The sequence below is a fragment of the Amblyraja radiata genome, chromosome 7 (genome assembly GCF_010909765.2).
Source record: "Amblyraja radiata isolate CabotCenter1 chromosome 7, sAmbRad1.1.pri, whole genome shotgun sequence".
NCBI classification, from domain to species: Eukaryota; Metazoa; Chordata; class Chondrichthyes; order Rajiformes; family Rajidae; genus Amblyraja; species Amblyraja radiata.
This window is the reverse complement of record NC_045962.1, coordinates 36,885,568-36,911,505: the sequence shown is the minus strand read 5'-3', so window position 1 is coordinate 36,911,505 and position 25,938 is coordinate 36,885,568. Positions and strand designations below refer to the sequence as shown.

General features: G+C 43.6%; 1 protein-coding gene across 8 annotated transcripts in view; it reads right to left on the bottom strand.

The window, feature by feature from the left end:
- Positions 1 to 25,938, bottom strand: part of scn2a (sodium voltage-gated channel alpha subunit 2) — a 125,901-nt gene that overhangs the window by 53,954 nt on the left and 46,009 nt on the right. For 6 of the 8 annotated variants that reach the window (XM_033024170.1, XM_033024166.1, XM_033024169.1 and 3 more), the window contains 8 exons: positions 21,976 to 22,182; positions 19,606 to 19,884; positions 18,417 to 18,797; positions 11,716 to 11,848; positions 8,766 to 9,004; positions 4,948 to 5,121; positions 3,826 to 4,182; positions 1,409 to 1,885 (listed from right to left, as the gene is read on the bottom strand). In XM_033024170.1, the coding sequence (XP_032880061.1) occupies positions 1,409 to 1,885; positions 3,826 to 4,182; positions 4,948 to 5,121; positions 8,766 to 9,004; positions 11,716 to 11,848; positions 18,417 to 18,797; positions 19,606 to 19,884; positions 21,976 to 22,182 (2,247 nt within the window). The remainder of the gene's footprint in view (positions 1 to 1,408; positions 1,886 to 3,825; positions 4,183 to 4,947; positions 5,122 to 8,765; positions 9,005 to 11,715; positions 11,849 to 18,416; positions 18,798 to 19,605; positions 19,885 to 21,975; positions 22,183 to 25,938) is intronic. The other 2 variants (XM_033024172.1, XM_033024171.1) reach the window with 1 other exon arrangement.

Genomic DNA, 25,938 nt, shown 5'->3' with positions numbered 1-25,938 from the left:
GATATTGCAGAGAATTGTGGACGCATGCCAGACCATCACGCAAACAACCTCCCTTCCATTGATTCCATCTATACTTCACGCTGCCTCGGCAAGGCCACCAGCATAATCAAGGACCAGTCTTACCCCAGTCACTCCCTAATCTGCCCTCTCCCATCAGGCAACAGGTACAGATGTGTGAAAAAGCACACCTCCAGATTAAAGGACAGTTTTTTTCACCAGCTGTTGTTAGGCAACTGAACCATCCCCTCACCAATAATAGAACGGTCCTGACCTCCCATCTACCTTATTGGAGATCCGTGGACTATCTCTAATTGGATTTTACTGAACTTTACCTTGCACTAAACATTATTCCCTTTATCCTGTATCTATACCCTGTGGACAGCTTGATTGTAATTACTGACTGGATAGCACGCAACAAAAAAGCTTTTCTCTGTACCTCGGTGCACGTGACATTAATAAACTAACCTAACCTAGCAATGCTCCATATACATAGGTCAACAATTCCCAAATCCATGACTTATACCTGCCTTGGACAATGGTAATCTTCAAGTTTTCCTCTAAGTTAATGGTTACCCTAAATTTGAATAAAATGATAAACGACCAGGATTAAGAAAAAATATTGGAAGGTATAAAGTTGCACCGTCCACTCATATTTAGCTATTCATTCATCCACCATTCTTTAAACTTTAATACATTTCTAAAATGGAATACAGTAAAGAACATACTGAAAAGGAAACACGTTAGTATTTAATGGCACACATTCCTTTAAATTGTTTGCAATTATCTTTCCTCTCTTGCTGAAATACATGGACTGAAGGCAAATATTCGTATTCACTGTTTACAATAAATACATTAACGTACTTACTTAAATTGCATAACTATATCTTTTTTGAATCTTAGCTATTATTAAAACAGAGCATATCATTCATGCACTAAATGTTAAGCGTGTTACTTCAAATGCTGGAAATGCTTATCTATAGCAGGCTTCCCTTTATTTGATAAATTATATCACACAGAACTAATTCACATCAAGTTATTTTCTGCATAAGATCTCAAGATATAGGAACAGATTTAGGCCATTTAGCCCATCAAGTCTGCTTTTGATCACGGCTGATCTATTTTTCCCTCTCAACTTTTGACGCCCTTACTAATCAAGAACATATCAATCACCACTATAATAATATCCAATGACTTAGCCTCCACCGCTGTAGTAATCAATTCCACAGATTCACCACCCTCTGGCTAAAGAAATTCCTCCTCATCTCCATTCTAAACGTACGTTACTTTTATTCGGAGGCAGTGCTCTCTGGTCCTAGACCTTCCCACTAGTGGAAACATCTTCTCCACATCCACTCTATCCAGGCCTTACACTATTCACTATGCAGTAGAAAAATAAAATGCACTTTACCTCTTTGCTTCCTTCCATGTCTGATTCACTGGTAAAGTCTTCTGTGTTTAGATTTTCAAAGTCTGATTCCCCCACAGCTATTGGCACGGTGACAGTCAGACTTGGATTGTGAATGAAGGACATGTTGTCACATTCATCAGCATTGTATTTGCCCATACTACTGCCAATCCCACTGGTAGTGCAATTCCCATCTTTATGATAGTCCACTTCTTTGCTCAGCTCAACGGCCGTGTGGTCAGAGATGTGGATATCTTTCTTTTTCTGTAATTCATCGAGAGGTTTGATATCTTCTGTCACTTTAGTCTTGACGAAGACTCTCTGAAATAATTGCTGCACGTTTCGCTTCATGTAGTCCGCGCCCCTCTGTATCCTGCCCACGACAATCTGCAAGTTATTCATCTCATTGTCATCATCAGAAGCCGCTAAATTATCGGCACTGAACGAGCTCAATAGCAAGGCCAAAAATAGATTCAATACCTGGAAATCAAGCAGAGGATAAATTCATCTTCTCATTGATTCCCTGCAACCATGTAGAAATATACAACAAAGTTCTTCCATTCTGAAGAAGGGACCCAACCAGAAACACGTGTGAAGAAAGGTCCTGACCCGAAACATTACCTATCCATCAACTCCAGAGATGCTGCCTGACCCACTGAGTTACGTCAGCATTTGTGTTTATCATTGGTATACACCAGAACCTGCAGTTCCCTTTTTATCACGTTGAAGTTCTTCCATTGTTCTTTCCAGCATCTCGTTTTAACATGCAATGTGCAACATTTATGTGAGTTGCTTCACTCGCGTGTGCATATTAACAGTAAGGAGATTTGATAATAAGAACATAGAACGTATAACAGTGTAACACAGGAACAGGTCCTTTGACTCACAATGTCTGTGCTGAAAATGAAGCCAAGTTAAACTAATCTCCTCTCCCTGCATGTGATCCAAATCCCTCCATATCCATGTGCCTATCTAAAAGCCTCTTTAACACCACTATCGTATATGCCTCCACCACCACCACTGGCAGCACATTCCAGGCACTCACCACGCTTTGTGTAAAATTAACTTCACCCGCACTTCTTCTCACCTTCAAGTAATACTCTCTGGTTTTTGACATTTCCACCATGGGAAAAAGGTTTGGACTGTTGACTGATTATGTCTCTCATAATTTAAAATACTTCTATCAAGTCTCCCACACCTCTGATGCTCCAGTAAAAACCCAAATTTGTCCAACCTCGCCAACAGCTAATACCCTCTAATCTAATTACATCCAAATAACCCAATTATTTGAAAACTGATTTTTGAAATACATTCTCAGTCCACATTATCAGTCCATCATGTCATAGAGTCATAGAGCATGGAAACAGGCCCTTCGGTCCAACTTGCGCATCAGCCTCGCGCCAGGCCGCCGGGCTGGCGCGAGGCTGAGACGGTGGCAGTACTCACGTGAGGGCGATCCGGCTCGGGGCTGGAACGATGCTCCGGGGGCTGGGACGGCAGTTCTGGTGGTGGTGGCCTGAGACCGGGGTTCGGCCGCGGGCCAGCGGCTGCATCAGCAGGTCTGGTGAGCGGCAGCTTCGACTACCCCGGGCCGCGGTGTTTGAGCCGCGGGACAGGTTTTAACATCGCCCGGGGGGTATCGCCTCAGCGCAGAAGGAGAAGAGGAGGGAAGAGACTGCAGCCCTAAGACTTTTGCCTCCATCACAGTGAGGAGATGTTGGGTGGACTCACTGTGGTGGATGTTAATATGTGTTTATTGTTGTTTTTTTATTGTATTGTATTGTATGTATGACTGCTTCAATTTCGTTCAGACTTCGGTCTGGATGACAATAAAAGGCTATCCTATCCTATCAACCAACATGCCCCATCTATATTAGTCCCACTTGCCTGCATTTGACCCATATCCCTCTAAATCTATCCTATCCATGTACCAAAATATATTTTTTAATTTGCAATAGTACTTGCCTTAACTACCTCCTCCAGCAGCTCGTTCCATACACCCACCGACCTTTGTGTAAAAAAGTTACCCCTCAAGTGTCTATTAACTCTTCCCCCCTTCACGTTAAACCTACGTCCTCTGGTTCTTGATCACTACTCTGGGGAAGATACTCGGTGCATTTACCCGATCTGCTTCTCTCATGATTTTATACACCTATAAGATTAACCTTCATCCTCCTCTGCTCCAAGGAATAGAGTCCTAGCCTGTTCAATCTGTCCCAATATCTCAGGCCCTCGAATCCTGGCAATAGCCTTGTACATCTTCTCTGCACCCTTTCCAGCTTGACAACATATTTCCTATAATATGGTGTCCAGAACTGACCACAATACTCTAAATGTGGCCTCCAACATCTACCTTTAAATTTGATACTTTACCAAAAACCAAAGAAAAAAAAGTGTTTAAAGATAGCGTTCCAACATACCACGAGGTTACCAATGACCATGACCATCATGAAGACAATGAGACACATTGGCTGTCCGGCGACCTCCATACAGTCCCACATTGTCTCAATCCATTCTCCGCACAAGACTCGGAACACAATCAGAAAGGAATGAAAAAAGTCATTCATGTGCCAGCGCGGTAGTATGCAGTGGCCCTTGCTTTTACAGTAAAACTCCTTGTAGCTTTTACCAAAGAGCTGCATGCCGACCACGGCGAAGATGAAGACTATGATGGCCAACACCAAGGTCAAGTTGCCCAGAGCACCAACTGAGTTGCCAATGATCTTAATCAACATGTTCAGTGTCGGCCAAGACTTGGCCAGTTTAAAAACTCTGAGCTGAAAAACAAATCGGGAGAAAGTTAATCAAAACATAGCACAGTACAGCACCAGAACAGGCACTTTGGCCCACAATGTCCGTGCTGATCATGATGCCAAGCTTAAATCTTATCTACCTGCACATAATCCATATCCCTACAATCCCTGTATATTTGTATGCCTATCCCAAGGAAAGGTCCCAACGCAAAACGTCACCCATCCTTTTTCTCCAGAGATGCTGCCCGACCCGCTGAGTAACTCCAGTATTCTGTGTCTATCTCTGCCTATCCAAAAGGATTGCGTTTGGATTGCTTATAAGGTTTACTTGTTTAATAATTTTGACATTTACTTGTTAAAATCCTCTCTGTTTTTAATAAAATGCGCTTGGGCTACACTGCGGTGCAGCAGTGGAGTTGCTGCCTTACAGCGCCAGGGACCCAAGTTCGATCCTGACCACGGGTGCTGTCTGTATGGAGTTTGTACGTTCTCCCTGTGAACACGTGAGTTTTTTCCGGATGCTCTGGTTTCCTCCCATATTCCAAAAATGTGTGGTTTTGTAGATTAATTGGCTTCTGTAAAATTGTCCTTAGTGTGTTGGATAGAACTAGTGTACGGGGTGATCGCTGGTCAGAGTGGACTCAGTGGGCCGAGGGGCCTGTTTCCGCGTTGCATCTCTGAAGTCTAAAGTCTAAACAAACAAAGACATCCATTTTTTGTTAACTGTAATATTGATGCATTATATCGGGGATAATCTAAGTTCGATAGACATGAAATATTTGTGATTACCAAGCGGAAAGATCGCAACACAGATAATCCTTCCACATTTGCAAGACCCAGTTCCATGAGGCTAAGGCTCACAATAATGCTGTCAAAAATATTCCATCCTTCTTGAAAGTAGTAATAAGGATCCAAGGCAACGATTTTGAAAATCATTTCGCCAGTGAAGATTCCAGTAAATACCTGGATAAAAGCAATAATGATTATTGTGTAATTTTCAATATTTCAAATAAAACACAATTATTATGTTATTGTTATACAAGATGTATAGGAAAGAACTGCAGATGCTGGTTTAAATCGAAGGTAGACTCAAAAGGCTGGAGTAACTCAGCGGGTCAGGCAGCATCTCTGGAAAGAAGGAATGGGTGATGTTTCGGGTCGAGACCCTTCTTCAGTCTGAAACATCACCCATTCCTACTCTCCAAAGATGCTTCCTGACCCGCTGAGTTACTCCAGCATTTTGTGTCCACTGTTGTACAAGGCATGGGTGGTCTCCGCACTTGGTGTACGAGTCAACTAATTATTTTTCCGGCAACTGGTGGTCCGACCTCTCCTTTAGTCCAGACAAACACCCACCCCTCCTCAGAGGTCCCCCTGAAAGTGTGGCGCCTAGGCCGGGTCTGACAGCCGATCTCGATATTATCGGGACTTTCTGTGAATTTCCGGTCGAATTTGTCCCCATGTGGCCAGGTCTCTGGAACTCAAACCTGGCCGGTGCTGGCAGATCCATTCCCATAGCCGACCTCCGAGGCCGACTTTGCGGGACGGAATCTTTGGTACAACTTGTCCACGTCGACCAACATGCCCCATCTGCACTATTCTGCCTGCGTTTGGCCCCAAATCCCTCGAAAACCTTTCCTACCCATATTCCTGTCCAAATGTTCCTTAAACATTTTGATAAAACCTGCACCAAACACCTCCTTCGACAGCTCATTCCATACACCCACCACCCATTGTGTAAAAATATTACCTCTTAGGTTCTTATTAAATCTTTTCCCTTTCACCATAAATCTATGTCCTCTGGTTCTCGATTCCCCTACTCTGGGCAAAAGATTTGATCTGCCCAATCTAATCCTCTCACGATTTTATACACCTCTAAGATCACCCCTCATCCTCCTGCGCTCCAATGTATAAAGTCCCAGCCTAGCCTCTCCCTATAGCAATACCATTAGATAAAACAACAGTATCCCAGGCCTGATGCTTTGGATGGTGTGTAGGTTGTTATATGGAATGAAATGCAGATGCTGGTTTAAATCGAAGATAGACACAAAATTGGTTTCGACCTGAAACGTGATCCATTCCTTCTCTCCAGAGATGCTGCCTGTCCCGCTGAGTTACGGCAGCATTTTGTGTCTATCTTCGCTTTGGAGAATGGATTGGGAGAACGTCTTTTTACTTATGCAGTACAACACATTGGTGTAAGGAAGCCAGAGAGATGAAACTAGATTCCAGCATGGACAAGGAAAAGGCGAATTTAATCTAATTTACATGTCTTTACATAGTTTATTAATTCCTCCTGTTTTAAACATTAGTGGACCTCTCATTCTGGCATTATCTTATTATCTCAGGACCTAGGACCAGCCTGTCAAGGGAAGCCTCCGCTGAACTCAGCCCTGCTCATTTCCAAACACCTGAGTAGGGGAGGGTCACAGAGGGTCACAGAGAGCAAGAGGGTCACAGAGGGTCACAGAGAGCAAGAGGGCGAACTAGTGGTTAGTATGAACTAGTAGGGCGAAGCCGCCAAAAACATAGAGCGACTAATGTGATTCCAATTAGTGCTTTTATAACTTCGTCAGTGCCAGAAACGTGCCAACTCTTTTGCGTATTTTATGTATTGTATGCAAAAACAACAAATTTCACTGCACCTAGGTACATGTGACAATAAAGTATCATTGAATCATGTCCGTAGAGTGTTGAATGATGAAGGAAAGCTGGTCACAAGGAGTGATTGATGCAGCTAGTGTGGAGACATTGATGAGGTTTCATAAACTCACAACACTGAAGGGAGTGGATTTTGAGTGGAATTAGCTGATGTGATTTAGGCTCTAAATGAACAGTTGTGATTGTCTTCATAAAACAGTATAAAAATGTTGACTCCATTGTTGTAGTTGACGTGGGCTGAATATTGGATGGTGTGACATATAACATAGAACATAGAACAGTACAGCACAGGGAACAGGCCCCTCGGCCCACAATGTCTGTGTCAAACATGATGCCAAGATTATATCCTATCTGCCTGCTCATGATCCATATCCTCCATATCCATGTGCCCATCCAATAGTCTGTTAAATGCCACTATCGCCACCCCTGGCAGCGTGTTCCAGGCACATAGAAAAAGAAAAAGTTTTCTTTGAAAAAAACATCTTTGAAAAGGAATAAACTGCCAAGAAGGCATTAAATATATTCCAACACATAAAGTGCTGGAGGAACTCAGCGCATCAGGCAGCATCTGTGGAGGGAATAGACAGACACTGTTTCGGGTCAGGACCTTAGTTAGACTGATGGAGTAGGGCGGAAAAAGCAGGAAAAGAGATGTGGGGGTGGGACAAAGCCTGGTGAGTGATGGGTGGATACAGGTGAGGGGGGTAATTGGCAGATGGGTGGAGTAAGTGACAAAGGCTGGAGGTGAAGGAGACAAAAGGATGTCAGAAAGGGTGAGAAGAGGAGGAGAGAAATGTCAAGCTGGAGGGAGGGATATGGATGGATGAGGATTGGAGATTGGGGGGCAGGAGGGAAGGGGAAAAAGGGGGATAAAGCGGAAATGGGGGATTCGAGGATGGGAGATGAGTGTACTAAGGAGGGGAAAGGGCAGGGCAGACTACGCCAGAGTTTTGCTGGAAAATTGTGGCTGTATTTCTATATTGGTTAACTTGGGACTGTTTCTGAAGAACATATGATCCTCAAATTTTTTTTTGTGCAACCTATAAGTTTTATATAAATATACAGAACAAAAGTTTAATTTATAACAGTGCCACTGCTTGACTTAATGCACCATTTAATGATTTAATGGTTTTTATGAACTGCTGAAAAGTCTTAAAGCAAAACCAAAATACTCAAAACAAAAGCAGAAAGTGGTGGCCGGGGGGCGAGATTGGGGGAATATTAAGTATCTGCAGAGAGACTTCTGATAAAATATCATAATGGATTTTGGTACTAAAATGGGCGACAGATACTGTACCTAACCAAGAGGTGAGAGAGTTTGATCATTATCTAGTCTAGGTGATATATTTTCACTGTATCTGGGTACACGTGACAATAATAAACTAAAACAAATCAAGCTGCTTTATATAATTTGTGTGTGCTTTAGTATAACTGTCTACACATGTTCTGACTGCCTTACATTGATAACTAATTTAATATTCTACCAAATGAAGCCAATACCACAACCAACTTGACCCTGTGTGTACAAAATTATGAGAGGCACAGATAGGATAGATGGACAAAACCTCTTTCCCCAGGGTGGAAATATCCAACATCAGAGGGCATAGCTAGAAGGTGAGAAGAGCAAACTTTAAAGGAGATGTGTGGGGCAAGTTTTTTTACATAGCCTGGAATGGGGTGGTGGTGGAGGTAAAAAGGTGGGTGCCTGGAATGCGCTGTCAGGGGTGGTGGTGAAGGTAAAAATGATAGTGGCATTTAAGAAGCTTTTAGATAGGCACATGGAAGTGCTGGGAATGGAGGGATATGGATCATGTACAGGCAGATGAGATCAGTTCAGCCAGGCAGCATGTTCAGCACAGCCATAGAGGGCTGAAGGTCCCATTCCTGTGCTGTACTGTCCATGTTCTCGCTTGGCAAGGAGCGCTGTGGGTCAAGTGAACACATACCAAGTTGCCATTGGAAAGCACATTTTCAAAGTTCTTGGTCATGGGGTAATGTTCCATCGCCATGAACAGGGTGTTGAGCACGATGCAGATAGTGATGGCCAGATCCACAAAGGGGTCCATCACAATCAAGTGGACAATCTCCTTCACTTTCAGCCAATGCGGATGGCAGTCCCAGATCAAGTAGTCGTTTGCAAACTTGTACCAACAGGGCGGACATTTCTGTCGCGATTCCTCCAGTTCTACAGCGAGGAGGCAAAAGTACGGTTACAAAAAACATCAGTCAATTAACCAAACAGGCAGATCAGATAATGCCAACCAATGTTACAGTCCAGAAATCCACACACCATTTCAGTTTAGTTTATTGTCACGTGTACCAAAATACTGTGAAATACTTTTTTCTTGTTATTTGCTATCCAGTCAGCAGAATGACTATACATACATGATTACAAAAGATAGACACAAAGCGATGGAGTAACTCAGCGGATCAGACAGCATCTCTGGAGAAAAATGTGACATTTCAGGTCTGGGTCTGTCCTCAGACCTGCTCGGTCTGAAGGAGGGTCCCAACCCAAATCGTCACCTGTCCATGTTCTTCAGAGATGCTGCTTCACCTGCTGAGCTACTTCTGCACTTTGTGTCTATCTTTGCTATAAACCAGTGTCTGCAGTTCTTTGTTTCTATACATGGTTACAATCAAGCCGTCCACTCTGTACAGATACAGGTTAAAGGGTATTTAATCGGGGCGGCACAGTGGCACAGCAGTAGAGTTGCGGCCTTACAGCGCCAGAGACCCGGGTTAAATCCTGACTACAGGTGTTGTCTGTACGGAGTTTGCATGTTCTCCCCCGTCTAGGTTTACTCTGGGTGCTCACGTTTCCTCCCTGGAACCGGGTTTGTAGGTTAATTGACTTCTGTAAATTGTCCCTAATGAGTAGGATAGAACTAGTGTACGGGTGATCAATGGTCGGCATGGACATGGTGGGCCGAAGGACCCGTTTCCCCACTGTATCTCTAAACTAAAATAATTTGGCCTGTACAACTCTCCAGTGGAGATTATGCCTGAGATTCATTGCCACATCCAAGGTCAAACAGCTCTCTCTCCCATTTTCTATTCCACCCTTCCCCCCCCCCCCCCCCCCCCCCCACCCCGGGACAGATTAGCCGTATCTGGGCTCCTGTCTCCACACTACATTATTAAACAGAGTTACTACCATCATCTCCTTTATTCATTATTCATAGGCACTGCCAGAATGAACTTGCTCTCTCGCAGCAAAGAATCTTGGATTAGTCAGATGTCAAGCTGGGAAGGGTGCAGAGAAGATTTACGAGGATGTTGCCAGGACTCGAGGGCCTGAGCTACAGGGAGAGAGGATGGGCAGGCTAGGACTCTACTCCTTGGAGCGTGGGAGGATAAGGGGTGATCTTATATACAAAATCATGAGAGGAATTGATCGGGTAAATGCACAGTCTCTTTGTAAGGGGATCGAGAACCAGAGGACACATGTTTAAGGTGAGGGGGGGAAGATTTAATAGGAACCTGACTGGCAACATTTTCACACAAAGGGTGGTGGGTGTATGAGCCGGTGGAGGAGATAGTTGAAGCAGGTACTATTGCAATTTTTAAGAAACATTTAGACTGGTACATGTACAGGATAGGTTTAGAGGAATATGAGCCAAAGGCAGGCAGGTGGGACAAGTGTAGATGGGGCGTTGGTTAGTTTGGGCAAGTTGGGCCGAAGGGCCTGCTTCCACGCTGTATGACTCTATGACTAATGCTGAGAACCATGGCAGCCATTTCAAATGCAATGTAAAGAGTTTTTTTGTGCTGCTTGCGCAACTGTTGTCCTAGTAATTGGTTCAAGTTGATTGTTGCTTATTAACAACTCTCCAGCACAAACTTTTGTCTTCCTGAGGATACCTCCAGGAACGCAGTACAATGAAAAGCTTTATTAATGCATGCTATTAAGCCAGCAGAAAGACTATTTATGATTACAATCAAGCCACCCAGAGTGTACAGATCCAGGAAAAGGAAACAATGTTCAGTGCAAGATAAAGTCCAGTAAAGTCTGATTAATGATAGTCCAAGGGTCTCCAATAAGGTAGATGGGAGATAGACACAAAAATCTGGAGTAACTCAGGGGGACAGGCAGCATCCCTGGAGAGAAGGAATGGGTGATGTTTCGGGTCGAGACCCCTCTTCAGATAGATGGGAGGTCAGGACCGCTCTCTAGCTGGTGATAGGATGGTTCAGTTACCTGGGAAGAAACTATCCCGGAATTCAGATGTGTTCGTTTTCATACTTCTTTACCTCTTGCCTGATGGGAGAGGGGAGAAGGGAGTGATTGGGGTGAAACTGGTCCTTGATTATGCTGGTGGCCTTGCTGAATCGAGGACACATCATGTTGCACACATTTGGATTTATCCCCAAGACATTCCTCTGTCCACAGAGGGAGTTGTGACATCAGGAAGTTGACCTTGTCCTCCTGAGAGAGACGGGCCATATCAGAAATCAATGTCAACACAATGGGTCACACCGCATTGACTCTCTGTTGCTGCGAACACCCTCTTCAATCTAAACACAGCAGCATATCGACAAAGCCCAGATATGTTGAGAATTAAACTGGAAGGCGCTACCGTGGAACATTATAGCGGCAGATTCTCCTGTTTCAGTGCCCTGACACACTTGATCTACTCTGACAAAGTGTCTGGAGGGAAATCAGACCGCCAAAGATGCTCACCTGATTTTACATTCATCTTAATTAATGGAAAATAAATCAACAGTGATGTTAGTTCCTCCCCAGCTGATATCTTTTCGTTACGAAATGCAGTGATCCAATCGACCAAACATATAATTAGGAAACTCTCCATCATTTGCTTGTGTCCAATAGATCTGCTGTCTCCCAATGCAATTATTATGCAATGCTGAAGTACAATAAAAGCGTAGACCAACCTTCCATAGTATTTGTGAGAATGCTGGCCACACTTAAAGCTCTCTGCCTTGGAGTGGGTTCATCCAGAAAATCCATGGAATGTTGATTAGATCTAATCCTTCTCTTCTTATGATCTGCATCTGTGTGGGTGCCCTGGAAATCACATACATTCAATCATGCCATGTCAAATATATCAGTAGCAACAATGGAATAAAAGTTTGTGCCTTACAAACTTAGCCCACACCTCACTTGCTTACATTTTAAGTTCGGTTTAGTTTAGATATACAGCATGGAAACAGGCCATTTGGCCCACTGAGTCTGCGCCGACCAACGATCGCCCATACACTAGTTCTATTCCTACGCACTAGGGACAATTTAAGGAATCCAATTAAAGTACAAACCTGCACATCTTTAGGATGTAGGAGGAAACCTGAGCACCCAGAGGAAACCCAGGTGGTCACAGTGAGAATGTACAAACTCCGTACAGATTCAGGGTCTCTGGCGCTGTGAGGCAGCATTTCTACCGCTGCACCTCTGTGTCACCCTATACTTGGTCTGTGAAATGTACTTATGAGTGGAAACCGGACTGGATATGATGCTGAGGCACTCTTGAAATCGTTGACCTCTCAGCAGCAGTTACAGTGGTGTACCCTGTAATTAATAGTTTTTTATTTTAAACTCAGGGAGGGGGAAAAGGGTGGTTCAGAGTTGAAGGCAATGGTGAACAGGCCAGTTGATTTACCCAAATGAATGATGCATAGGGCGCCACAGTAGCGCAGCAGGTAAGGCTGCTGCCTCACATCGCCAGAGACCCGGGTTCGATCCTGACCTTGGGTGCTGCCTGTGTGTGAAGTTTGCACGTTCTCCCTGTGACCGTGTGGGTTTCCTGCGGGTGTTCCGGTTTCCTCCCATATCCCAAAGACATGCAGGGTTGTAGGTTAATTGGCCTCTGTAAATTGCCCCTAGTGTGTATGGAGTGGAAGAGAAAGTGGGATAACATGGAACGGAGAGATTTGTTGGTTGGCGTGAACTCAATGGGACGAAGGATCTGTTTCCATGCTGTAGCTTTAAACTATATAACTGTTTTATTCAAAGACTACTGAAGCACTGCATGTTTTATAGTATTCAATAATTTCCTTTTGCATAAACTGTACATTTAACAAGTCTTAACACATTAAAAAAAAATCCTTGTTGCATCTGATTGAAAAGTAAAGGGAAAATTTTCTTTGACATTTTTACACATGATCACTGTTGCCCTGAGATTGCTGTGTCATTCCTGATTTACTAACACTGCTAATTATTTGCTGACATATTGTTAACGTAGAGAGTCTGTAAGGACTTTATTAAAACACTTGAGTAACACAGTGAATCAGTGCTCACAGCGCCAGAGACCCAGGCTCGATCCTGACCTCTGGTGCTGTCAGTGTGGAGTTGCCCACTGCCCACTAGAAAGTGGATTTGGTTATGCAACTATATTATAAAGTGGGATAACATAGCATCTTTGATTCACTCAGAGGGCATTTGGAACAAGCTGCCAGAGGAGGTAGTTGAGGCAGGGACTACTTACAACTTTTAAAATACTTTTGGACAGGTACATGGATAGGAACGGTTTAAAGGGATATGGGCCTAATGTGGGCAGGTGGGATTAATGTAGATGGAGCATCTTGATCAGCATGGACAGGCTGGGCCAAAGGACCAGTTTCCATGCTGTAAGACTCTATAACCTTTGTTGGGAAAAAACAAGCTCATGCTGGATCTAGTTTGAATAATTCCCCTGTACTGCACTCCAAGTCGCTTCATGAAGAGTTTATCAGAGTTCCAGTCACCATATTGTCTTACCTGCAAACAATTATGTGTAAATAACAAAATGCTGGAGGAACACAGCAGGTCATGCAGCATCAGTGGAGGTAAATAGGCAGGCGACGTTTCAGGTTCGGACCCTTCTTCTCACTGATTAATCAGTAAAAAAGGTCACGACCTGAAATGCGTTTGTCCATTCCCTCCACAGATGCTGCCTGACCCGCTGAGTTTCACCAGCACTTTGTCTTTTATCAAGATTCCAGCATCTGCAGTTCCTTTTGTATCCAAAACAAATGTGCATTGTTATAGAGAATTTAATAGCACAATTCGAAAATAACCCATATATTAAAAAACACTAAATTTATAGCATTAACCAAAATGAATCACATAAACAGTGCATTGATGGTTTTGTTTATATATAAACATAGCTTAAATCAAGGCAACTTTTACCCTCGAAGATGACGGCTGTTAGTATAGTACAGGCTGTAAACAAATTATCCATGTGGACCTATGTCACTGATAAAGGTCAAAACTATTGACATTTCCCACCAATGGGCCAGACTACCAGCCTCGGCGAGGCCCAACTTCCACTGTTTAACAGGGTGCCAGCCTTAATTACACTCCACGGAACAAGCGACATAGAACATAGAACAGTACAGCACAGGAACAGTACAGCACAGGCCGTTTAAACCACAATGTCCATGCCGAACATGACGCCAAATTAAACTAATCTCCTCTGCCTGCACGTGATCCATATCCCTCCATTCCCTGGATATCCATGTGCCTTTCTAAAACCCTCTTAGACGCCCTGCCTCCACCATCACCCATAGCAGCCCGTTCCTGGCGTCCACTCCTTCCAGACCCACACATCTCCTTTAAACTTTGTCCCTCTCACCTTAAAGCTGTGCTCTCTAGTCTTTGACATTTTAATCCTTGGAAAAAGGTTCTACCTTATCTATGCCTCTGATAATTTTATATGCTCCTATCAGGTCTCCCCTCAACCTCTGCCGTCCCAGAGAAAACAATGCAAGTCTGTCCATCCTCTGGGGGGCACAGTGATAGAGCTGCTGCCTTACAGCGCCAGAGATCCGGGATCGATGCTGACTACAGGTGCCGTCTGTACGGAGTTTACACATTCTCCCTGTGATCACGTGGTATTCCTCCGGGTGCTCCGGTTTCCTCCCACATTCCAAATACGTGCAGGTTTGTAGGTTAATTGGCTTCTGTAAATTGTGTGTACAATAGAACGAGAGTATGGGTCAGTGAGGACTCAGTTGGACGAAGGGCCTGTTTCCACACTGCATCTCTAAAGTAAACTTTCCTTGTAGATAGTACCTTCTATTGCAGGCAGATTTCGTAAGGGGTCTCAAAGGGGGATGGCTTTAAACCAACCAAAAGACTGACAATTGTCAGGTGAAACAAGGTTCCAGTATATCTTGCATCTTTAGATGAGCTTCCCATGAAAGATTTGACAGAAGTGAGGGGCAAAGTTTAAGGGAGATATGTGGGGCAACTTTATTTTCTTTACACAGAGGGTGGTAAGTGCCTGGAACGTGTTGCCAGGGGTTTGTGGTTGGGGCAGATATGATAGTGTCGTTTAAGAGACATCTGGATAGGCACATGCATATGGAGGGAATGGAGGGATATGGATTATGTGCAGGCATCATGTTCAGCACAGACATCTTGGGGCAATGGGCCCATTCTTGCACTGTACTGTTTTATGTTCTGAGGGATTTATGAGAAAGGCCAAACTAACGTTACATTGCGATAATCCACTTCTATCCATTATATCTATTTTTAATCTTGTTTTAATCTATCCATTATATCCAAGTCTGTCACTCCACATCTTTCATTTTTATTCACTAAGTGGATTCTTGAGTCCCAGATTGATGTTGGAAAAGGGAGCTACCTCCAGAGACATTTATATAGGGCCATTTTTTGGAAGAATGAGACACAGCTCACTGTACTAAGATCCTGATGAGATTTGGCAGGTTGGATGGTTCTTGGATATTTTCCTTGCTTTCCAATGCTGTGCTTATTCAACAATCATTTAAAATGTATTCATTCAAGTCCAGCTAAGGTAAATGTAGAGTATTTTACCCAGGGTGGGGGAATCAAGGGGGCATAGGTTTAAAGTGAAAGGGAAAAGATTTAATAGGAACCAGAGGGACATATTTTTCACACGGGCTGGTGGGTAAATGGAACAAGCTGCTAGAGAAGATAGTCGAGGCAGACAATATTTAAAATACATTTTGACAGTACATGGTTAGGAAAGGTTTAGAGGGATATGGGTCAAACGCAGGTAGGAGCACTATTATTAAAATATATATACTAGGCCAAGTGGGACCCGGTGGGCCCCGTCCCCCAACGCGGGGGGGGGGGGAAGGGGGCGCGGCACGCGCCGGCGTGGCGTCAGCGCACATCCCGGAGACAGGCGCCCCCGCCAATCACCCCCATAAGGAAAATTCTGGAATTTATGGAGGCAATCAATGGTCCCCAAATTGGGAGGGCGGGGCGGGGTGAGGCAGGGGCGAGGGTGGGGAGGGAGGGGGTGATGGAAGGGGTGCGGGGGCAGGCGGGGTAGGAGGTGGGGCAGAGGGGCGGGGGGGCGGGCAGCGTGGACTCGACGTGTGGGGTGGTGCGGGCTCTCTCTCTCTCTCTCTCCGTGTCTGTCTCTCTGTCTGTCTCTCTGACTGTCTGTCACTCCCCCTCACTCTCCCTCTCCCTCTCCCTCAATGGCAGCGCGCAGCATTCTCCTCCCCCGCTGACTGGACCCGCGAATGGGCATCCTGGCCAGGCCCAGGAGCAAACAGACCGGGAGATCCCCTCGATCAGCCCTCCTCACTCCCTGCCTTGTGTCCAAACACCAGGATGGTGGAACTAAAATGCAACCTGAGAAGCAGCCCCTTCAGGTATTGGTCCAGGGGCAGCAACCTCATGCTGCAGTTACCGTTGGCAACGTCCCATTGTGATGTCATTGTGGCACTCGGCAGCTGGGGAGCCCATTGTGATTGGTGCACTGAGTTGCATTGTGACATCATCACTGGAAGCTCCTGGAAAAAAAGCGGTCTGTGAGAAGCTGCGGTTACCATTGGCAACGCCGCATTGTGCTGTCATTGTGGCACTGTGGCTGTGTGTGATAACCGTGTTTTTCTTTGTTTTTTTAAACTTGAATTGTCGATAACTTCGGAAATATAGGTGGAAATGCGATGGGAAGATGTTCATCGCCACCACGGGAAAAATGGGAGTAGGATGTGTGAAAATGGGAAGGCTGTGGCCCAGCGTTTGGAAGAAGATAGGAAAACCAGTTGACACAGAGGCACATTGTGGGCACAAACAAGACATAGCATTGTTCCAAATTCCTGCCATCAGTGGCGCTCTAGATTTGCCCACTGCCTGTGCATGCGACTCGAGAGGCTGTACGGGGTGGGGGTGGGGGGGGGGGGGGGGGTTAGTAAAATGTAGGTTTTTAATTGGTTGTCAGGGAGGGATTTCCTCGTACGACAAGCTTATGAGGAAATCTCATTCTCTCATCCCGTTCGTGATCTTTTTTTTTTTTAAACGTTGCTTGATTATTGAATCACTGGATGAAAGTCGGGCCCAACTTCAATGCCATCAAAATCACGGATCGCACGTTCAGGACAAGACAAAATGTATGTACTGTTTGACGTTTATTTCACATCTGATCTAGTTTTTGGTGTAATTTCATTTTAATCTGATGATGTGAAATATGTTATTTAGGCCCCGATATGTGAGTGTGAGCAAAATCATGGCGGCGGCCACAATCCGATCTCTGTATCATAATCCACAAACATCCACTCTCAAGATAATCAAATTCATGATTTTTTGCACAATCATGTCATAAGAACATCTCAATTATCTATATTTTGTGTTCTTTTCTATCGATGATCAATATTTTCATACCAAATATCTGACTAAAAACTTCCACAGTACATAGTTTTTAGTCAAATATTTAGTATGAAAATATTGATCATGGATAGACAATTATGCAAAATATAAATAATGTAGATGTTCATGACATGATTGTGCAAAAAATAATGATTTTGATTGTCTTGAGAGTGGATGTTTGTGGATTTTGAACACATGTCTGTGTAAAACGGCCCTTGCCTGCTGCAGTGTTATAAACCAACAGAGTAACATTTATGGGAAATAAACATTAAATTCCTTTGATTTGGCATAGAAATTCATGACAAAGTGAGATTTAAAAATCATGTTATATTGTGAATTCTTATATGAATGGGATCAGTTTGTTATTTGGCTATTAAAAAAAATATTTTTAGCCTTTTCTTAAGAATGAGATAGATGTTTAGATCTAGTAATTGAATTTAAATGAATTGATTTGATGAAACTGATGAATATAATTTTTTTTGTTGGGTATTTACTATTTGTTTTAGCGTTTCTTTTGTTAGGCATTTTGTTGAACAAAATCATTTCTACTTTTTTTTCTAAAACTGCAAATAAAAACTTGTTTCTACTTAATGCTGTTCAGTGGTTTTTTTCTTTACATTTCTCAGATGCCTCCGAAGAAGAAATGCAAAATTGTCAATCCAAATGCCCAGCCTGGCATAGCTAGAGCTCACCTTGAAGTGAATTTCTCTGTCATGCCTGAGTCTAAGAGAGATCTTAAAAATGGACACATCTTGTACTTGTATGCCTCGTTTGGAAAAAGTCGGTCTGAATGGGAAAGTAGTGGGCAGAAAAGCATGACATGCTGCCTGACCCGCTGAGTTACTCCAGCACTTTGTGTCTATCTACTTGCTGACATTGCTCGCTGACTTTCTTTAAAACCCCACAACATTTGCAAGCTAGCTGAGCTCTGCATTTCCCCACTGCATCCTAGTTGTAACAACACTTAGTGCGTGATGCGGCCTTCAAACCCAACTATATGAAACTTTCTTACATTATCATCAGTAGATGGCTTATCTATTATCACCTCTGGCAGTAGGCGTCCGATGGGCGAGGTTGGTGTCGAGAGTCCACCGGCCAGTGAGACCACTCCGTTACAGTCCACCGAGCTGTGTTTCTTCCCATTGACGGGAAGGACAGGCAGGATCCTGGAGCAGCGACTGCCCTGACTGACATTACTGCTGCGCCGCTCACCCTGCATGCGGGGGATGAAGAGCGAGCCCCGGCGACTATCGTTGTCCTCGAACGTGCTGTGCTCGTCGTCGGCAAAATCGTTCTCCGAGCCCACGTCCTTCGTCCGGCCCTTGAAGCTGAAGATGCTGCTCCTGCTGTTCCGTCGGGGAGAGAAGATGGAGCCGCGGACACTGAGCAGCGACTGGAAGAGAAGGAGAACACACTTCAATCAGTGTCACCCATGCTTCAAACAGCAATGTGATTCCTTTATCTTAGGTTAGGATTAGTTTAGCTTAGTTTGGAGACACTTCATTCAGTACCACCCACACTACACCAATACTTGATTCCTTTAGTTGAGTTTTAGTTGAGCTCTAGTTCTCTAGTTGTGCTCCAGTTCAGTTCTGTTTTAGTTTATTAACACTTCACTCATTGCCACAAACACTTTACACTGATATTTGATTCCTTTAGTTTAATTTAATTTAGTTTAGTTCAGAGATATAGCGTATAAACAGGCCCTTCGGCCCATCAGGTTCACTCCGACCCTTTGGCCATGGGACCCAATAATTCCAGCAGTTCTCCTTTGTATTTGTAAACCTATCAAAAGACTCTTGAAAACAACTTATGTTTAGTTGAGAGATGCAGCATAGAAACAGGTTCTTCGGCCAAACTTGCCTATGCTGACCAAGACTGGTCCCACCTGCCCGCATTTTTGCCCTATGTCCCTGTAAGCCTATGCTTTCCATGTAAGTGTCCGTGTCTTTTAAATGTTGTTATAGTACCTGCTCAAGTACCTCCTCTGCCAGATCTGTGTGAAAATGTTATCCCACTAAGTTACCTCAGCACTTTGTGTCTATCCTTGCTATAAACCAGCATCAGCAGTTCTTTGTTTTGAGATAATTCACCTGTCATTTCAATTTCTTTTTGCATTGTTGCCTTCTCTCTGGAAATCCAGGTGAATTATCACTCAATAATAGATAGTGGCAAACACTCTGTGTAACATATTTTCTCACCTGATGTGGGGAGGAGTTTTTGTTTTCATACGAAAGGCCGTTCCGATCAATGGAAAACCGAAATCCGTTTCCCTTTCTGCCGCTGTCTTCTGATTCCGATTTGTGCATCTTCTCATCATCTTTCTCCTCGCCTCCTTGTCTCCGCTTCTTCCTTCTGTTTCTCCGCTCCTTGGCGCTCTTTGAACTGAGCTTCGATGCCTCAGAGGAACTGTATGACATTTCACACATTCCAACCCTCTCGCTTCCCTCCTCTACCTCATCTGCCAGAGCCGCTGCAGCCTGTTCAATGGAAACAACATCACTGAATGCTCCAACAAACTAACAACCATCCTTCCCTCTTAGCACACAGAGCAGACTCCCCACCATTGACCCCATCTACACTTCACGCTGCCTCGGAAAAGCAGCCAACATAATCAAAGACATAGTCTTTACTTTAGACCAGCTATCACCCCATACACTAGCACTATCCCACACACTAGGGACAATTTACCACTTTACCAAAGCCAATTAGCCTATGGAAACCAGAGCACGTGGAGAAAGCCCACGCAGTCACAGGGAGAACGTGCTAACTCTGTACAGACAGCACCCGCAGTCAGGATTGACCCTGGGTCTCTGGCGCGTAAGGCAGAAACTGTACTGCTGCACCACCGTGCTGTCCACCTGTCCATCCTGGTCATTCCTTCTTCTTCCCGCACCCATCCAGCAGAAGGTACAGAATCTTGAAAGCGTGAAATGTTCTCAGGCTTCTGAACGGTCCTTCCATAAGCTAGGGTACTGGCCGATTCACCTGTACCCCATTGTGGACATTGGACCTTGTCTCTGGAACTTATGCGCTACAATGCTGAGAACTATATTCTGCATTCGGTATCGTCCCCTTTGCTTCATCTATTGCACGAGTTTGACTTGATTATATGTATGTATAGTATATCTGATGATTGGATATCATGCAAACCAAAGCTTTTCATCTTAACTCAGTACGCATGACAATAATAAACCTGAACCTTTATTCTTGCCCCACTGCTCCCCGTGTTCCAGCTGGGTGTGCACACATATCTCACACTATCTCACCTACCTTCTCACCATCCTCCTTGTCCCCTTCCACTGACCTCACATTTCACACCTCTGGTCTCCATATCTCACAGCATCTTGACTCCTTTTCATGTCTAGACTTTGTCCACTCATCTGCCAATTAACCTCCCCCCCCCCCCCCTCACCTGTATCCACCTATCACTTGCCAGGCTTTGTCCTGCCCCCTCCTCTTTTTTTCCAGCTTTCTCCCTCACCCCTACAATCAGTCTGAAGATGGGTCCCAGCCCAAAATGTTACCTATCCCATTTCCATACAAGACCTCTTCCATTGCCAGAGTAAGGACAACACGCAAATTGGAGGAACAGCACCTCATATTTGGCTTGGGTAGCTTACAACCCAATGGTATGAATGCAGAATTCTCTAATTTTTAGTAACTGTATCTCATCCTCCCCCCCCCCCCCCTTGCCTTCTTCCTCCACCCTAGTCGTTTTATGAGTTCCACAGATCTCTACATCATTCCTCTTGAGATTGCACCGTCCCTCGCCAACAATGGACAACCAGGCAACACCTTGCCTGAGATTATTTGTTGCCAGCCCTGATTGTTATTGGTTTTTCTCACCTCCTGTTCTTTACCTCCTTCCCACCCACAACTTTCAGTCTGAAGAAGGGTCCCGATCTGAAACATTATCTGTCAATATTCTCCAGTGACGCTGCCTGACCTGCTGAGTTACTCCAGCACTTTGTGTTTTTGCACTCTGATCACTTCATTGCTAAATTTCAGTAGATATGACAATAAAACACTATTGGCTCTCCTGACTCTCCATTATAATATGAGAGCAAGACAATTATAGAACATAGAACAGTACAGTACAGGAACAAGCCCTGCAGCCCCACAATATCCACACCAAACATGCCAGGTGAAACTAATCTCCTCTGCCTGCATGGGATCCATATCCCTCCATTCCCTACATATCCATGTACCTATCTAAAACCTTCTTAAACGCCACTATCATATCAGCCTCAAACACCACCCCCGGCACTGCGTTCCAGGCACCCACCACTCCATGTAAAACAACTTGCTCTGCACTTCTCCTTTAAACTTTGCCCCTCCCACTTTAAATATTTTCAAAGATTACAGTTAGCAATTCAATCATGCAACGTAGGACAGTACAGCACAGGAACAAGCCCTTCAGCCCACTGTATCTGTGCCGAACATGATACCAAGTTAAGCTCATCTGTCTCATCCACATAATAGATGCAGAATAATATTCCAAGCATTATCTTAATGCAACAGGGCATCGTCAACAAATGTGTGATAAAACAAGATCACAAAAACTCTACCTGGGCATCCTCCTGATGTCTTCTCAGTTGTTCGAGCATTCGCTGAAATTCTGCTTCTTTTTGTTCTGCCTCCTCGAGCGTGGCCTGATTCTGTTCATCGTACGCCATGGCCACCACAGCCAGGATCAAGTTGACCAAGTAAAACGATCCCAGGAAAATGACCAACACAAAAAAGATCATGTAGGTTTTTCCAGCGGCCCGCAAGGTCTGATGGATCAAAGTGTTAGACCTCGCCATTAATTTTTGTCCTACATGGCTTTTACTGAAAAATCAGGAATTATGTACAAAATAGGAATGGTTTAGAGGGTTATGGGCCAAGCGCAGGCAAGTGGGACTGGTATAGTCTGAAGAAGGGTCTCGGACCAAAACATCACCCATTCCTTCCCTCCAGAGATGCTGCCTGGACCGCTGAGTTACTCCAGCATTTTGTGTCCATCTCCTGGTATAGATGGGGCATGTTGGTTGGTGTGGGCAAGTTGGGCCGAAGGACCTGTTTCTATGCTGCAGGACTCTATGACTATAAAACACAATCCTCTTTTTCTGAAGATACTTGCTGGTATTGTGTATTGGCACCTGTAAAAGTTGATTTTGTTTTAGTCAAAGAGTCATATAGTAACGTTGTTACCATTTCCTGCCATTAGTGGCGCTCTTGATCTGCTCACTGCCTGTGCGTGCGACTCGGGAGGCTGTGTGGGGGGATGTTAGTAAAATGCATGTTTTAATAGGCTGTCAAGAAGGGATTTCCTCGTAAAACAAGCTTATGAGGAAATTTCATTCTGTCATCCCGTTTACGATCTTTTTTTAAACGTTGCTTAACTATTGAATCGCTGGGTGAAAATTGGGACACCTTCAACGCGTTCAAAATCACGGATCGCAAGTTCAGGATGAAACAAAAGGTATGTACTGTCGGGCGTTTATTTAACAACTTATCTAGTTCTTGGTGTAATTTCATTTTAATCTGTCGATGCGAAATATGTCATTTAGGCCCCGATATCGGCGGTGTCCTGCCTGCCGGCTGTGACTGTGATTGTGTGTAAAATCATGGCGGCGGCCACAATCCGATATTTGTATCATAATCCACAAACATCCATTCTCAAGCTAATCAGATTCATTATTTTTTGCACAATCATGTCATAAGAACATCTAAATAATCTATATTTTGTGTTATTGTCTATCCATGATCAATATTCTCATACTAAATATCTGACTAAAAACGTCCACAGTACATAGTTTTTAGTCAGATATGTAGTAAGAAAATATTGATCATGGATAGACAATTACACAAAATATAGATAATTTAGATGTTCTTATGACATGATTGTGCAAAAAATGATTATCTTGAGAATGGATGTTTGTGGATTTTGAACACATGTCTGTGCAAAATGGCCCTTGCCTGCTGCAGTGTAATAAACCAACAGTAAAATTTATGGGAATTAAACATTAAATTCCTACGATTTGGCATAAAAATTCTGACAAAGTGAGTTTTAAACATCATGTTATATTTTGTGAATACTTGCGTGAATGGGATCAACTTGTTATTTGGATATTTTGGCTATTTAATAAATTATTTTTAGTCTTTTCTTAAGTGGGATAGATGTTTAGATCTAGTAATTGAATTTAGATGAATTTAATTGATTTGCTGACTGATGAATATGATTTTTTTGCTGGGTATTTACTATTTGTTTTAACGTTACAATAATATTAAAGTTCTGATCTTGAGAATATCACATTTTTGAAAATTTCAAGGCAGTCTGGGTGTTTATTACTATTTCTGTCACAACGGTTAATTTTGTAATTAGCTACTTAATTAGGTAATTAACTAATCTATACTTTAATTTCAGGTCATCCAAGTAAGATGTATCATATTTGTTTCAGAATGCTTCAATCCATAATAACTGCAATTTTCATTCAGTCCTCTTAATTGTTAAGAAAGTCATGGGCTTTTAGGTCAATTGACTGTCCTTGATCACAGCTTTTGTGTTAAGTTAATGGAAAAGCAATAGGGAACAATAGGCTAATTTCCGAGTATGAAAATGACCATAACGTTTTTAATACTGAAGATATGAAAGTGAATTAGGTACCAAATTAAAGTTCTTTTTATGCTTTATTATCTGATGGGATAAATTACAGGCTTGATTTTTTAAATCTCAAAACTGTGTAACATTCCTACATATAGCACAAAACACGCCCTTCAGCCCAACTAGTCCATGCTGTCCAGGTTACCCCAAAGGGGACCAAGCTAGTCTCATTTGGACTAGTTGGGCCGAAGGGCCTGTTTCCAGAATATGTAGAAACAAGAACTGCAGATGCTGGTTCATACAAAAGGACACAAAGTGCTGGAGTAACTCAGCGGGTTAGGCAACATCTCTGGAGAACATGGACAGGTGATGTATCGGGTCAAATGGTCTGAAGAAGGGTCCCAACCCAAAACATCACCTATCCATATTCACCAGAGATGCTGCCTGAGCTGTTGACTTACTCCAGCATTCTGTGTCCGTCTGTGCTGTACGACTCTGTGACTGTGACTTAGATGTGGGGATCTAAATGTGCAGTATTGATTCTCAAAATTGTACTCAACCAAAGAGTATTTTACATCCAAACAACCTGAACAATAAGAGTAACCTTCTCCACACTGACTTAATTCATCAGTGTTAATTGAGCATTCAATTATAAAATTTGTAAACATCTTCACTCTCCCTTCTTTCCACCCGGACTCTTCAAAACAGTAAGTATTTGGGTCATTATCAGTGAAGATTATTCCACTCATAGCTGAGACATATGTCTCAGTGAGTCAAAATTCCGGTTGCTACAACATTACGTATGAAAGCTAGTTATTGATTAAGTTTAATTAATTAATTCCATAACTTGTCTGCTACCTTAAAATTAAAAAGAATGTTTAGTTTAGTTTAGAGATACAGTGCTTCGGCTCACTGAGCCTATGCCGACCATCAATCACCCGTTCACACCAGTTCTATGTTATTCCACTTCCTACACACTAGGGGCAATTTACTGAGGGCCAATTAACCTACAAACCCGTACATCTTTGGAGTGTGGGGGAAAACTGGAGCACCCGGAGGAACTACACGTGGTCACAGGGAGAACGTGCAAACGCCGTACAGACCGTAGTGAGGGTGGAACTCGGGTCTCAGGCAGTAGCTCAACCCGCTCAAGATTCCAACATCTGCTCAAGATTCCAACATCTTCAATCTCATAGAGTCATAGGGTAATACAGCAGGTCCTTCGGCCCAATTTGTCCATGCCGAACAAAATGCCACTTACGCCTGTCCACTATTAGTGTCACTGAGTTACTCCAGTTTTTTGTGTCTATCTTCGGTTTAAACCTGTGTGTGGACAGGGCGTCGAAGGACGAGAAGCCGCAGCGAAGAAGTGGAAGCCAAGATACCGAACGGACACAACACCGAAAAGCCAAATTAATGAATGGAAACGATGCCAAAAAGCCAAATAACCGAATGGACACAACACCGAAAAGCCAAATAACGGACACGACGTATCCAGGGACGGGATTTGTGCGAGACCTTGTCAGCGATTGGTCCAACCCCGCGTCCATCACATCACTGGCCTGGGTCCTTCGACACCCCGTCCGGGTACCGTTTAAACCAGCATCTGCAGTTTCTTCCTACACATTTTATCTATGTGTTTGTCTATTTGTTTTTTTATATATACGTACTCAACTTTTTTTGTTGATATTTATTCTGAGTTTTACAGAGTACTATGTTTACATTTCTGTTGTGCTGCTGCAAATAAGAATTTCATCGCTCTGTTTTGGGACATATGACAATAAAACACTCTTGACTTGACACTTGCCCTGTCCACATTTGGCCCACATTCCTCTATACCTTTCCTGTGCATGCACCTGTCGAAATGTATTTTACATGCTGTTCTTAAGTGTCTCTCAATTGTACTGCACACTGTACAACTGAAACATTTTGAAGCACTTACATT